At 45.1% G+C, this 15950-nt stretch overlaps 1 protein-coding gene across 2 annotated transcripts in view; it reads right to left on the bottom strand.

Moving 5' to 3' along the window:
* The window catches only part of RGPD4 (RANBP2 like and GRIP domain containing 4), a 294599-nt gene that overhangs the window by 99608 nt on the left and 179041 nt on the right, over positions 1–15950 (bottom strand). For both annotated transcript variants that reach the window (XM_030201471.1, XM_030201472.1), the window contains exons 21-22: positions 14977–15147; positions 14443–14535 (exon numbers count right to left, since the gene is read on the bottom strand). In XM_030201471.1, the coding sequence (XP_030057331.1) occupies positions 14443–14535; positions 14977–15147 (264 nt within the window). The remainder of the gene's footprint in view (positions 1–14442; positions 14536–14976; positions 15148–15950) is intronic.

Genomic DNA, 15950 nt, shown 5'->3' with positions numbered 1-15950 from the left:
TTCTTCACCCAACGTGTAATTAAACTCTGGAATTCGTTGCCGGAGAAAGTGGTGAAGGCGGTTAGCTTAGCAGAGTTTAAAAAGGGGTTGGACGGTTTCCTAAAGGACAAGTCCATAAACCGCTACTAAACGGACTTGGAAAAATCCAAAATTCCAGGAATAACATGTATAAAATGTTTGTACGTTTGGGAAGCTTGCCAGGTGCCCTTGGCCTGGATTGGCCGCTGTTGTGGACAGGATGCTGGGCTCGATGGACCCTTGGTCTTTTCCCAGTATGGCATTACTTATGTACTTATGAAGCTGAAGGATTGAGCTCCCGGAGGGCAATTTGGAGGAGGGGAAGCCAAATTGAGGGCGTATCCGCACCGCACTATTTGGAGAACCCACTGGTCGGAGGTTATAAGAGGCCACCTTTGGTGAAAAAATTTTAACCTCCCCCCGACTGGCAGATCGTCCGGTACGGACACTTTGATGGCAGCTATGTTCCCATGGATCCAGTCAAAAGCCCGTCCCCGGCTTTTGCTGTGGAGGCTCAGGGGGCTGCTTAGGCGCACGCTGTTGACGGGAACGAGCGCGTTGGGGCTGTCCCTGTGCCTGATGAGGCCTTCGGGCCGGCTGGGTGTACCTACGCTTGTTGAAGGCCTGCCTGGCCCGGGAAAAACGTCCACCAGCTGAGGTGGATGCTGAAGGCGCCCGGTGGGAGAGTTTGTCGAGGGCGGTTTCCCGCTGGTGTAGTTGGTCCACCAACTGCTCGACCTTCTCACCAAAAATATTATCCCCCCCCCCCCCCCGCAAAGGACATCAGCCAGCCTCTGCTGGGTGCGGTTGTCCAGGTCAAAGGCACGCAGCCATGAGACCCTGCGCATCACTATACCTTGGGCCGCAGCACGAGATGCCACATCACAGGTGTCATATATACCCCTGGACAGGAACTTTCTGCACGCCTTCACCTGCCTGACCACCTCCTGAAAAGGCCTGGACTGCTCCGGGGGGAGCTTGTCGACCAGGTCCGTCAGTTGCTTCACATTATTCCGCATGTGTATGCTCGTGTAGAGCTAGTAGGACTGGATGCGGGTCACGAGCATGGAAGATTGGTAGGCCTTCCTCCCAAACGAGTCCAGAGTGCGAGACTCCCGCCCCGGGGGCGCCGAGGCGGTATCCCTCGAACTCCGTGCCCTCTTGAGAGCACAGTCCACGACCGCCGAGTCATGAGGCAATTGAGGCCACATTAACTCTGGGTCCGAGTGGATCCTGTATTGGGACTCTGCTTTCTTGGGGATGGTGGGATTAGATAATGGTCTCAACCAGTTCCGAAGCAGTGTCTCTGAGGACATTGTGCAACGGCACCGTGGAGGACTCTCTAGGTGGTGATGGATAGTTGAGGACCTCGAGCATCTCAGCCCTCGGCTCATCCACAGAGACCACGGGGAAGGGAATGCAAATCGACATATCCCTGACGAAGGAGGCAAAGGAGAGGCTCTCAGGTGGCGAGAGCTTTCTCTCTGGTGAAGGAGTGGGGTCGGAGGGAAGGCCCACAGACTCCTCTGAGGAGAAATATCTGGGGTCCTCCTCCTCCCCCCACGAGGCCTCTTCCTCGGTGTCGGACACGAGCTCCTGCAGCTCAGTCCTCAACCGGGCCCGGCTCAACGTCGAGGCACCGAGGCCTCGGTGGCGTCGTCGAGCGGTGGACTCCCGCGCCGGCTGGGATGAAGCTCCCTCCATCGACGTCGACGGGGACTCCAGCTGCGTGGCGGTCGAGACCGGCGCCTCAAGCGGCGTTGGAGGCCTCGGCACCGGGCTAGAGCACGCCGGCGCCTCCGTCAATGGCGCCGAGGCACAGTCTGGCGCATCAGCCCTTCCAGGATCCCCGGAAGGATGGCTCGGAGGCACTCGTCTAGGCCCGCTGTCAGGAAAGGCGAGGGGGCCGGTAGAGGTGTCGGTGCCGGAAGCTGGTCGGGTCCAGGAGACTGCACCGAAGTGCTGGCACCCTGGCGTGACGATACCTCTACTACAGAGGGGGACCTCTCCTCTCGGCGCTGCCGCTTCCTCGGCGTCGAATCATCCCTGGCGCCGGGAGCCGTATGCACCGTGGGCGACCGATGACGGTGCTTCTTTGCCTTTTTTCGGTGCCCGTCATCGGCGCTTGGTGGAATTGAAGAGGAGGAAGTAGATCCCCCTCAGCCTCGAGGGATCGGGTCTGACAGGGTTCGGTCCCGAGGGCCCTGGGTAGAGGGAGTGACCGGGGCCGATTGCCCACGCGGCCGCTCACCCCTGCCATCTCCGTAAGACCGGCGGGCCGACGGGACCTGTGCTCCTGAGGTCGGTGCCGATTTCGTAGACATCGGTACCGGTACCGAAGATCCGGCCGTCGACACCGATGCCGTCGAAGTCGACGTTGAGGGGCCGGCGCAAGTTCCAAAAAGACGGTCCCATAGAACTTGCCTCGCTACCTGTGTCCGTTTCCGGAGACCGAGACACAAGGTGCACGTCTTGGTATCGTGCTCCGGCCCGAGGCACTGGAGGCACCAAGCGTGAGTGTCGGTCTGCGAGATATGCCGGCCGCACCAACCACGCTTCTTAAATCCACTCGGGACCTTCGAGGACATCGACGGAAAAATCACGTCGGCGAAGTCAAAGTCGTCGATGGTGGCGGTAAAAGTCACGCCTCGAAAAATAACTCGACCGCGCGGCCACAAGGCTGCAACGAGACGTCCCCTCTAAAAAGACGAGGGAAAACAAGGTTTTTTTTTTAAAACAAAATAAAACAGAAAATTGAAAAACAGAACGAAGAAAAGCTCGCGGCGAACACACGATCCGGTTTCCGGGGCTGACAGAAAGAGAGACGAACGCGGCTCTCTCCAGCGCGGAAAAGAAAAGACTGAGCGGGAACGGTCGCGCACGGGCGGGAAGACGGCCGCGCATGCGCGGTGGGCATACCCTGCATGCGGGACCGCCCGCAAAGTTTTGTTCCGGTTGGTGGGGGCTGCCGTGGACGTCAACCCAGTCGCAAGAACAAGCAGCCTGCTTGTCCTCGGAGAATGTAGGTTATTTCTCTATTCCCTTAGGGCTAACAATCTAAGGGGCCCTTCTACTAAATAAAGGGTGATAAGCCCTACCATGTTCTCAGCACATTGGAAAACATTTACCGCAAAACACGTGGATCCTTTAAGTCAAAGAGAGCATAACCTATACTCTTTTTGTAGAATGGGAATGAAGGTGCCTAAGGAAATCATCTTGAACTTTGTTTGCCAGATAATTGTTTAGGGCCCTTAGATCTAGGGCAAGACAAAATACTTTTTTTTTTTTAAATGGGAAGTACTTAGAATAAAATCCCGTCGCTCTTTCCTATGGCTAATCAGATTCAATTGTATTGGCCTGCAAGAGGGAAGAGTTCCTTAGAAAGCAAAATAAGCAAGTCCTGATGAGAGCATAATTTTGATACTCTCTCAGTGGGCAATCTGGAAGAGTGTTCTTTTATTTGCAGACAGTTACCTTCCTGGTCAATTTTTAAAACCCACCAATCGGATTATAAGGAGCTCATCTTGTTAAAAACAATTTTCTGCATCCCCCCTACTGGAAGGTTGTCTAGAACAATTACAGGAATTGAGGTTACCCTCTGTTGGAGACACTATGCTATTTGCACTGTACACCGCTGTCCAATATAAAAAAACTTAGCTGTTACTTTACTTCACTTAAAGTGCCTTTAAAAAAATAAAATAAATTAAACTCAACAACTGGTTTTGTGTGTGATGATGGCTGGGGCTTCTGGGCACTCAACTGTATTGTGCAAGAACAAGTTCCCGAAGTTGTCTGGGAAGAGAAAAAGAGGGAGGAGGATACTTACACCTGTGAGTAGTAGGATCACCATTGCTCTCTACTATAAAACCTCCTCGAAGCGACAGTTGGGTCAGAAAGAATGTCCGAGATCTGAGGCTCTCAACCGTGCCAATTCCCCACTACAGTGGTTTGTGATGTCATATTGAAAATGTAAGCCACACAACCATGCTTGCTGTTCATACACTTCCACATCCCTGATGCAACTGTTACGTTCCTCACCTGCAGTGCGGCCCGCACAGCTGGTTCGCCTCAGAGCGCTCTCTCGATAGCGGTGGCCGGTGGCGGTCTTGCTCGGTCCAGTCGGCCATGTGAGCTCGGCTGTAGGGACAGGTCAGGATGGGCCGGCCATGCTGACGTTGGCCGGCCACGTGGACTGTTGGCGTTCCGGAAGTGGGGTTGCTTCCGGTGCAGTTCTTTCGCCATGCCTGATGGTGCGGGACTGGCCGCCTATCGCTGTTGCTCCACCTTTTCCAGGAGCCACCAATCTCGATCATTCTCTCCAGCTGCTCAGTGTTATTGCTGATGGGGGAACTATTTAAGAGCCACAGTCTCCCTCATACCTTGCTTCGGCTTCTATTGCTTTAGAGGTTTGGTGCTTGATTTCGTGTGCTTTGCTGTCTACTTGCTTTCGGATTGACCCTTGGACTGAACCTGACTACCCGCTGTGTTGCTGCCAGTCTAGACCCTTGGACTGAACTTAACTACCTGCTGTGTTGCTGCCTGCCTAGACCCTTGGATTGAACTTGACTGCCCACTGTGTTGCTGCCTGCCTAGACCCTTGGACTGAATTCAACTATCCGCTGTGTTGCTGCCTGCCTAGGCCAGGGGTAGGCCACTCCGGTCCTCGAGAGCCGCAGGTAGGTCAGGTTTCAGGATATCCACAATGAATTTGCAAGCACTGCCTCCATGGTATGCAAATCTCCTGCATACTCATTGTGGATATCCTGAAAACCTGACCTGCCTGCGGCTCTCGAGGACCGGAGTTGCCTACCCCTGGCCTAGGCCCTTGGACTGTTTTCAACTACCTGCCAGCCAGGTCAGTGGCTGTCCAACCCCGTCTGTATCCCGAAGTCCTGGTGGCCACCTGCACCTGGGGGCTCAACTCCCGGGGAATGGTGGTCGCTTCCCAGGTGAAGCTAGGGGTTGTCCAGCTGCCGCTATTTAAACTTGCAGAACTGAATAGAATGGAATGCTTTCCTGTAGAGTAACAATTTCAGGACTGTCCCTTTAAGAAATTCAAAATCCTACCCTATAAAAGGAGGAGCCTCAGTTCTGCAAGTTTAAATAGCGGCGGCCATTTTGTAAATGTGCTCCAGACAGGCAAAATACTGCTAGGTAAGCTTTTCCAAAATATGTACTGTGTATCCACTTCCTTACTGCCCCTCATTATTTACAACTCTGTATATATTGCAGAGCATCCAGCACGGCAGAGGACATCGCTCCTAAAGAAGCTTATTGCGAAACAGAGGCTTGCTGTAGAGCGTCCCCTGACAGACTGTTGCTAACAGCTCAGATAAGTGCTATTAATCTTTTTGAATATAATACAATATAGAAACAAAATTAGCAGCGTTAAATTTGGAGGTTTTTGACTCGTGACGAGCTAGCCTGATGTCCACAGCACGAGCAAAATAGTTCTGTGTGGGATATTGAAGACATTAACCCTATAAAGTTAATCAGAGCATTAACAACGAAAGGTTAAGCATCTGAAGTCTTTTCCTCCTATGTAACTCAATAGTAGATTAGTGAGAGGGTTATGTGCATTATTCAAGTTGAAACAGTAGTTAATAGGCAACATACCATCAGTAACCTAAACTTTTTTTAAAAAACAAACAATCTTCTTCACTAGTGACAGGTTTACCTGAGAGGCAGAAAAAAAAAGGAAATACAAAGTTCCTTTTTTTTTGTAAACAACCTTCTTCACTAGTGACAGGAATAAATGTTTACCTCAGAGGCAGAAAAGAAGGGAAAAAACAGTTTCTTTTTTTGTTGTTGTTGTAAACCACCTTCTTCACTAGTGACAGGAATTAATAAAGGTTTATCTCAGAGGCAGAAAAGGAGGGAAAAAACAAACAGTTTCTTCTTCCATCTTTTTTTTTTTTTGTAAACCACCTTCTTCACTAGTGACGGGAATAAATAAAGGCTTACCTCAGAGGCAGAAATTCAGATATACCTACCACCACAAAAGAGAAGAACTCCATAGGGGAGACAAGTTACTCCATGCCACAATCAACCATCATCCTGCTAGAAAGACAGCCAGGGCAGGTAGGGGAGGGGAGGGAACCAGGGTCACTGGATATCACCCTAGCTGGCAGATGAGGAACTCAGGACCACTGAGTATCATCTAAAACTAGCCCCAACACAGCTACCAGCACACCCCTGGCTCCACTGTCATCAGAAGAATCTAGGACAGGAGCTACCAGCCAGCAATCCAGAGCAGCTGCACGATCCGTCCACCATCCGCTAGGAGACAGAGAAAATACTGAACATTCCAGGCTGCACGATACCCTTAAGGGGCAGTTTACTTGGAACTATTTTCTTTGTCTCCTTCCGCTGGTAGATTGGCACAACCCATTAGTCTGGACTGGTCTGGTATACATGACAAGGAATTGTTGTTCTATTCGCTCTAAATCAGTATTAGTAAATAATCTTGTGCTATCTATGCACATTCAGAGTCTTTGTCTGAAACCTGGCTTAGGCTGGGTAATGACCCCGTATCTCTATCAATGTCTCTCTCAAGGCTATCAAACCTTCCACGCCTCTGATTCTTCAGAACAAGAAGGATGGCTAGGCATCCTCCCAAACTGTCTCGGCCTCCACCTTCACCTATCCGGAGGTACTTGCCATACAGATTCTCTCACCCTTTTCTCCTCATGTTCTTCTGTTATACTGCCCCCCTTTGGCAGATACATCACTGAGATTCTCTCTTCCAAACTCTTTTTTTTTTTTTTTACCTTTTCCATTTATTTTCCTTTATTGAAAAAAAGAAAGATAGTAACAGCAAAGAAAAAATGTCATGTATCAATACAACAATAATCCAATCCTTTCAAAAGAAGCATGAGAACAAATGCTGAGATAGAGCTCACTTACATCATCTCCTACCCTGTCTCTCCCCCCCCCCCCCCATAAAGAAACTCCCTCTAACGGTTAAGGAGTGAGCAAGGAAGCGTCTGGACGAGAGGTCCACTGAACATATAAGTCCCAGATCTTATGGTATGTTAATAGATGTCCTGTACGCATTGCAGTTAACTTAGACATCAAATGAATGTAGTCCAACTTGTGTAAAATTGTCCGAAGGCCAGGGAGAGTAGGGCTCTTCCACGCCCCTGCTAAAACCAGTTTGCTGTGTGGCGAAGCGATGAATAGGCTTTTTAAATCCACGGGGTTTAAAATGCAGAGGACAACAGTCCATTTTCATAGGACAGTTAACTGTAGTTACACTGAAAATGAATTTCAAAACAGTAGCCCAAAACGTCCGCGTGTGGGGGCAAGACCACCAAATGTGAAACATATCTCCCTCCAGCCCACAGTGACGCCAGCACAAAGCTGACCTCAAGTGAAATATCTTAGCTAAACGCTGGGGAGTATTGTATGCCCATTTTCCACCAAGGCACTAGAGACAGAGACCTGAAGTAGGAACTTAAACTCCTACTCCCATTGTGTACATTCATAGTATACACCTAATGCTCTCTCCCATTTAGACAAATAATATACAATAGGTTTACGATATGAAAGAAGAGCTCGATATATCCTAGAAACTCCACCTTTCCCTCCCCCATTAGCTAACACTCGCTCCAAAAGAGTCTCGGTCAAACTCAGATCACCCTTTGCCCTTCGTACAATAAAGTCTCGAAGTTGGTGGTATTGGAAGGCATGGGAAAGAGGGAGTCCATATTCCTCGCATAACTCATCAAATGGGAGAATCTCCCCTTCCTCCCACACCTGGTCCAGCTCACAGAGGCCTAAACCTTCCCAAAAATGATAGCAGGCAAAGAAATGGGCAGAGCCATGAATAAATATAGCATTTGGGGGAGAAGAATCATTGATACACCCAAGCCAGGAGATCGTCAAGTCCTCCTATCGGTCCAATTCTAAAAAAAGCTCACGCATATTGGCAGGAAAATTAGCCCCATATAGACCTCTCTTCCAAACTCTTAGTGATGTTTTATTAAGCTTTTCCAACCTTCTTATAATGGGTGACTTCAATGTCCACTTTGATGTTCCCTCCCTTCCATCCCAAAACTATTGTTATCATCATTCACCTTAGGTACTGGTCTCACCAAACATGTTCTCCCTACCAATGAAGTCAGTAATACTTTTGACAATCGTTCTCTTATTTGGTCAGCAGGTGGTGTTTCTTTGCTGTAAAGCTGTTAGAGAATGGAACGTTATTTTCTTTAGTTTAAGACAAACAGGAAGGAAGAAGCAGTATATTGCTGAAATCTTGTTGACTCGACTCTGATTGGCCCAGCAGCTCATTTCCTTTAGAGTGTACTGGTTTTGTATCTAGTTTCAACAAGGGAGAAGAGAGAGAGAGAGAGAGAGAGAGACAGACAGAGAGAAAGCTCTTTACTGAAGCCCTGTAAAAAAACCGTTCCATTGATAACTGGTAAGCAGCTATATGTCCTGATCTCCCCAGGTACTTTTTAGAAAGTAAACAAATGTTTAGGAGTGTTACAATTGATCCATATTTCAGTTACCTGTTATTGTTTGCTGATTGCATATTTTTTGTTCATTGTTCAATATATTTTTAAGACAATAAACAATTGTTTATTGATTCTGCCTGCTGGACTAAAAGTCCTGGTGGTTTGTGTGTTGGGTCTGTGAGTGATTTCTGGAAACTGTGGGACCACTGGGAGTGTGGCCCCAGTAACCTAGAAATCACTGGGTATATTTTGAAAGTGGAAGACTCACCCAGAGGCGGTTGTGACCCAGCTGGTGAGAGAAGGGTGCTAGTGTAGAGCACAAGCAGCAGGTGCAGGCAGACCTGTGCTGTACTGGGGACAGACCCTTGAAGTGACCACTGGGTAACCCTAGGTGGGTGGCTAGGCGTTTCATGACATACCTCTTAACTCATCAGTGCTCCCGTTACATCTCCTCATAATCTAGATGTCTTCATTGTTTTGATCCGGATATCTGCCCTTCTCTTCATGGCTATGTTTCCCGCCAGTTTTTATTCCTTGTCCTTTATTGACAAGCAACGGGAATGTTCCATTAATGCCAGTCTAGATACCTTTGCTCCCTTCTGTATATTGACATCTCATCCTCGTACAGCACCTTGGTTTAACTCATGAGCTCAGACTATGCAACTGCATCTTGAGACAACCCGAATGCCACTGGCACAAATGCCACATTGCCACTGCTTAAAATCTTTGTAAGTCCGAACTTCGCACATACAATTATCATTTAAGGCAGACTAAAACTGCACATTACTCCAGACTAGTTAAATCCTCCTCAAACCCTGCTTGATGTCTTTTTTGGTTTACTTCACTTGCTCTTTTAACCCCCATCCACCAACGTTTCCAATACTGGACTACCCTTCGCCGGCACTAGCTACCGCTTTTATCAATAAAATAGACCTGCTGCAAAAATCACTACCTCCATCTCCACACCTTAACTTAGTATTGGTTGGTGCCTCAATATAGTCTGCTTATGACCTCCCTACACTTTGGTCTCTTTCTACTACGTTAGCTCATATGAAAACCACTTCATGACTCCATCCCTATTCCCTGGCTGAAATCATCCACTCAAGGCCTATTGCCATATATTTTATCTATGATCTGCTGTAGCCTCTCTTCAGGGATTGTTCCTCTTCTCTGGAAGAAAGCCATGATCCGTTCAGTGCTAAAAAAAAAAGCCCTCTCATGACCCCACTCTTCTCACTGTCGACCTGTTTCTAATCTCAGCTTTCTGTTCAAAATCTTAAGAGAATGTTTTTGAACAACTCTTTGCATATCAAACACCTCTTAATTCTCCACCCTTGGCAGGCTGGCCTTCGTCCTTTTCATAGTACAGAGACCATACTATCCACTTTTCTCTGTGATTTGCATATTATTCTTAATACAGGAAATATAGCATTGGCCGTTTCTCTTGACTTATCAGCTGCTAATCAAAAGTGATCAATTCAAGTTACCTTTCAGTGCTCTTACACTGAGGGGGGTCTCATTTTTAATATACACATACACATACACACACACAAACACATACAGTGCACTCCATTTAAGTGCACGTTAGATAAGTGCATGCTCTGTTTCACTGCATGCCGTAATTCAGTCCCGTTTTTGGCGCCATCAATTTCTATGGGGACAAACTTCGGTTTAGTGCACCACTGATAAGTGCAAGATTTGCTTATATGCATGGTTCAAGACCGCTCCTATGCAGGAAAGACTCCGCATAAGCATGTGCATGGAATATGGAAGCCGATTGGCACGTGACAAAGGGGCGGTAAATTTGAAATCTTGTTGGTTAACTACCACAGGTAGAATAAGCGAAAGAATGTTGTTAGAGTGTACACTGGAGGAGTCGCCATCGCGCAACTGTAAGACTAACACTGGCTGAACGAATAGAAGTTCTTAAAAAATTAGAAAACAAAGTCAAGCATCTATTGCTAAAGAATATGGTGTCAATCCCAGTCAAATTTCACATATCTTGAAGCAGAAAGACCAGCTTCTGGAACACTGGCAAAACAATACAAATCCACACCGGAAACGAAAACGGGCGGGAAAAGCTGAGGAAGGTAGAAGATGCTCTTCTTCGGTGGTTTTCTCGAGTCAGGAGCAGACAGTTTCCTGTCAGTGGTCCACTGCTTATGGAGAAAGCTAATCAGTTAGCTGAAAGTCTTGGACTAACTGAATTCAAAGCCACTGTTGGATGGTTGGAAAGATGGAAGGAGAGGAACAGCATAAAATTCAAGAAACAGCATGGTGAAAAACAAGACGCTGATGACTTTGGTCCTGAAAATTGGGTTGTTTCAGTTCTTCCTACCATCTTGAACGAGTTTGCATCTCGTGACATTTTCAATGCTGACAAAAACGGACTCTACTGGCGAGCGATTCCTGATGGAACACTTGCATTCAAACAAACCGAAACTACAGGAAGTAAAACGTTGAAGGACCGACTGACGATCCTCCTTTGCTGCAATATGGATGGGAGTGAGAAGTTGGAACCACTAGTCACTGGAAAGAGCAAACAGCCCTGTTGCTTTAAGAATGTTAAGCGACTTCCTGTGTCATACGAGGCTAACACAAATTCATGGATGACTGGAAAAATTTGGAAGCAGTGGCTAAAGAAGTTAGACACTAGAATATGGGCACAAAAGCATCAATTGTTGCTGCTTTGTGATAACTGTGCTGCACACAATGATGATGTCAGGCTAACGTCAAGGTGGTCTTCCTGCCACCAAATACTACCTCTCTGATCCAACCTATGGATCAGGGCATAATAGCCAATTTCAAACATTATCGGGCTGTTGTGCTACGTCGTCTGATGAGCGTTATGGATGGCCAGACTGGCAAGGATAAACGTGCTGTTGAACTGGCTCGTAATCTATCACTGTTGGATTCCCTACATATGCAGAAAGAAGCCTGGAATCATGTCACACAGACAACCATTGTGAACTTCTACAAGCAGGCAAGCTTTGTTAGGGATGTGGAGAGGGACAAAACAGGTGCAGCTGTTGCAAACACGTCAGATGAAGAGGATATTGACATCCCAGCCGGTGTTACTGAAAAAGAGTTTCATCACTACGTAGCTGTTGATTACGATCTACAAACAGCTGACGACAGCACTGATGTTCAGGTATGTGCCTACATGCAGGCAACAGCTGATGATGAAACAGATGATGAAATGAGCAGCGAGGCACATGCTGACAAAATTCAACAACCTCCTGTCATTTTTGCAAGAGCGCTGGAGAGTCTCAACACCTTGCGGGCCTATCTGGAGGCCACTGGATGTCAGTGCTATGACAGTTTTTACCGTCTGGCAGACGTAGTCTATGGAACTCACAGACAAGAGTGTAAAGAAGATTATGACTGATTACTTCAAGTAAGCCTAACGTCAGTTAACAGAGACTGTATACTGTACGTATATTAAACAGTACTGTACATATGTTTATCAGATGTCAAGTTTCTTTTTTGGGTCACAACGGTTGAGTGCACGCTCCGGTTACCTGCATGTATTTCTTTGGTCCCAGACTCTTGAACTTAAGCGGATTGCACTGTATATACACACAGACACATACAACACATATATAGACACATACACACACATATACAGACATGTGTGTATACACACATAGACATACACACAGATATACATATATATATATATATATATACACACACACACATACACAATGTATACATATGTACATATACATTTTTATAGAGTGGAATAAGTGGTTAACAGTGGTTCAGCCCTTTGCGAGGTCTTAATACTATCTGCATTTTTCATCAGAGAGTTTACAGCATATTGTGTTTATTTTCTCTCTGTACAGTTTGTTAGTTTTGGGATTTCTCTTGACATATTATAGAGCTGCCATAATTGCATGCTTAAAAGCTCATCACGACCAATCAATGGGAAAACATTGGGTGCATATTGAAAAGGAATTTTTGGCACCCAGGTCTATTTTTGATATTTTGATAGCATGTGGTGATGGTGGGGGGAGCAGATTTTGTGGATTTCCAATCATATATTTCTGGGAGGACTTCACTATCACTGGGAATTGCTTAACTTGCAAATGGGAATCTCTGGCCAGATACACCTGTACAGTATGTTGCTAAATTCACCTTTGTCTTCAGCCTATCTTGGACCTCGGCGGAGGGGATTTAGAAATGTTAGACTTGAAATACTGCAGAGATCTGTGCCCACAGGGCTCCTTTTTGTCACATCAATAACTGCAGCACCTCATAGGGTGAAAGATCCTTTTCTTTCAGTATTTTCAAGTTCAAGATCTGCTGCAGAGAAAAAGTGGGTTTAATTTTAATAGAAAACCAAAAGTAGTAGAAGTTATTCTCTTTAAATCAATTACTAATAAAAAGCTACTGTCCAGATTATATAATGCTCTCATGGACTTGGCACCAAAGCAAGACAAGCCCAAGAGGAAGTATGGGAATGGTTGGTAGGAACTCTTGACCAGGGGGATTGGATACTAATTTATGAATGTATCAAACATTGTTCTCCTGTAACTAACTACCAACAAAAGTTAGTGCTAAGAATATTGGCACCCAGCCAAGGCCCGTGCTTCTTCTACTAGTACTGATGGATCGCAGCTGTGTTGGCATCAGTGTGGGCACTTGGATAGCTATGAACATATGTGGTGGGATTGTCCCCCCAGTATGTCTTTTTGGCAGCAAATTTGGGAGCAGATTAGACTGTGGAGTGGAGTTCACTGGGAGTTTAGACCTATGGTATGTATGTTAGGCCTTCTGTCCTCTTGTCCACCATACCTACCAAATGAACAGTTCACTTTATCGCTGCTTTTGGCCAGCAAGATGACCTTTGGTAGGGCTTGAAAGGATCAAAGGTCCGAAACCTGGCAACAAATCTGTATTGAACTGCAGAAATATGAGAAAATTGATGCAACACTAAAAGGCTGTATGGTCAGATTTGAAATTAAATGGGCTGCGGTGCCATATCATTAGAGGGCATGTGTTCAGAAAAACTTTTAATTATTTTGTTTTTTTCTGGTTTTTCACCTATAGCTGATGTTGTTTCTTACTGAACTGTGGTTTCTGCTAAAGTTGCATTTATGTCTTGACTTTTATCTCAAATGTTATTGATTACTCAGAAAGAATACTAGGAGCTTTCAAAGGTCGGGGGGGGGGGGGGGGGTAGTATTTTTCTATAAACATTATGTAACAAAGTTTTTGTGTACTAATGCTGTTATATTGTTACTTGTACTGCTATGTATCTGTTACCTTTTGTTTTCAATACAAAATAATTAAAAAATAAATATAAAAAACAAATAAAATATAACCAACCTCAGTAAACCTAAACCCTTGAAACAAATCAAGGTTGGTCCAAAAACCTTAACAGGTTCATTCCCATCCTCCCACTTATGCTAATCTGTTTATTTTTGTTTTTCTCTCTGTCAGAGGTTCCTTAGTGGACTGTCTGAATCTGCCCGAAGGATACATGAAAACCATGAATTTTCAACAACCCTTCAGACTGCTTGTATGGCAACACCTATGATCTTATGTTTGCTTGTTAGTAATGTTCTTTGTACCACAGTTCAGACTGAAATACCTTTTTTTTTTCATTTACTCTGCCAAACTGAAGCCATCTTGGCCACGAGGGAACATCAGGCCTCATCAAGACTGTACCCCAATACCTGAAAAGACTGGTTCAGGAGTGGGATGGCTATCTTGGGACAAGATTTGTCATCCTAAATATAAGAACCTCAAGCAAGTAGACAGAAAATAAAATCACAGTACTCAAGCCATAAGTTCTGTCGCCAACAAAAACAATAGATTTAAAAGTGTACGGTCTACAGAAATTCTTGACCTAAAGAATATACAGATGCCACAGTGCCTTATGGTATAGGTTGAGTAAGATGCTACAGACTTATATGCATTTCACCTAAACCATTTCAGAGACTTATCTATTTACCTGTTGCAGGATACTGTGAGGTACTATAATTAGGAGGATCATCGGGATACAGTCGTCCATTAAGCTTCTTTACAGCTGTTTCAAAGTCTTCGTCTGTTAATTTAAAATGAAATATGATACATGTTTTTCAGGCAGCATAAATTTATCAATTTCAAAAGGTCAGATCTTAATTATATTAAGTCTCTGCCCCATTTATGGTTTATTTGGTTTTAATATACCGCTTTTCAAAGCAAAATAGCCAGTACCAAAGAAATAGAAAAGAACTCTATTAATATAATAGGGAGCAGCACACAAAAGACAAGGGAACTAAATTACACAATAGAGGTTGTCAGATAAATCCAACATTGTTCAGAAAGCAAAGAGAGGGCACAGACACTGTTTAGTCTAATAGCCAGACTCATTGTAACACAGAAAGTAAAGGCATGGAGAAAGCAGTCTGGTTGTCTAACCAATCCTGTCTAAGCATCAAAGGCTTTTATCTTTAAACACTTGAAGATATTAAAATAAGAAAAACAAACAAAAAAAAAAACATACCATCCTCCGCCTCGTCACTTATATAATCTGGTCTGTTCTTGTAACAGAAGAATGTTTTTGGCAGATGAAGGCTTTCAGCAAGAGCTTTTTGCTCAGGGGTAGGAGTAAGTTCATATACAATGATGACATCTTCAGATGCTGCCTCTGTTTCACTTTCTTTCTTAATATAAACTGGTGAAAAAATTTAAAAATTGGGTTTTAACAGTAAGAACTTCTGTACTTTTTAAAAGAATTAATTTCTCTGAGAAATACTGAAAAATCGAATGTAAAGAAAGAAGGAAATGAGAATCTTCATGATTAACCAACAGTGGGACAGCAAAGATAAGATAGATTATGCACTTCAGTTCTAGTTTTAACTCATCACTCCCCTACCCCCTAAATATTCAAATGACTACAAAGTTTAGGAACCTCTAGTCAAATTATATACAAGAACTTAAAATAAAACTTCCTATTAATTTAGATATGGACTCTGACTCAGATGGGGTGATTAACAGCACACATGCTGTTAGTAAATGAACCATAACAAATATCAAGCCTATTAACATTTATCTCTATATATAAAAGGCAACAGCAACGTTCTATGAAGCCTCCAGCCGGAAGTGTGAAGGGGGAGAGATATCCTGTTTCCCCATGAGTGTCTGCCCCGCCCTCGCTCTCTCTCTAACACAAACAGTGAAGGAAAACAGCAAAGCAGGAAATCAAATCGCTCTCTCTGTAACAATGAAGGACTCAGAGGGGGGAGGGGAGAGAGGGCAGGGACACACACACTCCCACATGCACACAGAAGAAAACCTTGCTAGCCCCCCCCCCCCCCCCCCCGTTTCATTTGCATCAGAAACGGGGCTTTTTTACTAGTATTTTAATAACTGATCTAATAATAATCAGTGTTTTAAAAAACAACAACAAACTATTAAACACCAAAAAATATATCTTTCTGCACATTTTAATGCATAGTGTCTCTTTCCTCAGTTTAT

Source organism: Microcaecilia unicolor, chromosome 4 (genome assembly GCF_901765095.1).
Source record: "Microcaecilia unicolor chromosome 4, aMicUni1.1, whole genome shotgun sequence".
Classification (NCBI taxonomy): domain Eukaryota; kingdom Metazoa; phylum Chordata; class Amphibia; order Gymnophiona; family Siphonopidae; genus Microcaecilia; species Microcaecilia unicolor.
Note: the sequence above shows the minus strand (reverse complement) of the source record. Positions and strands in the feature narration are given on the sequence as shown.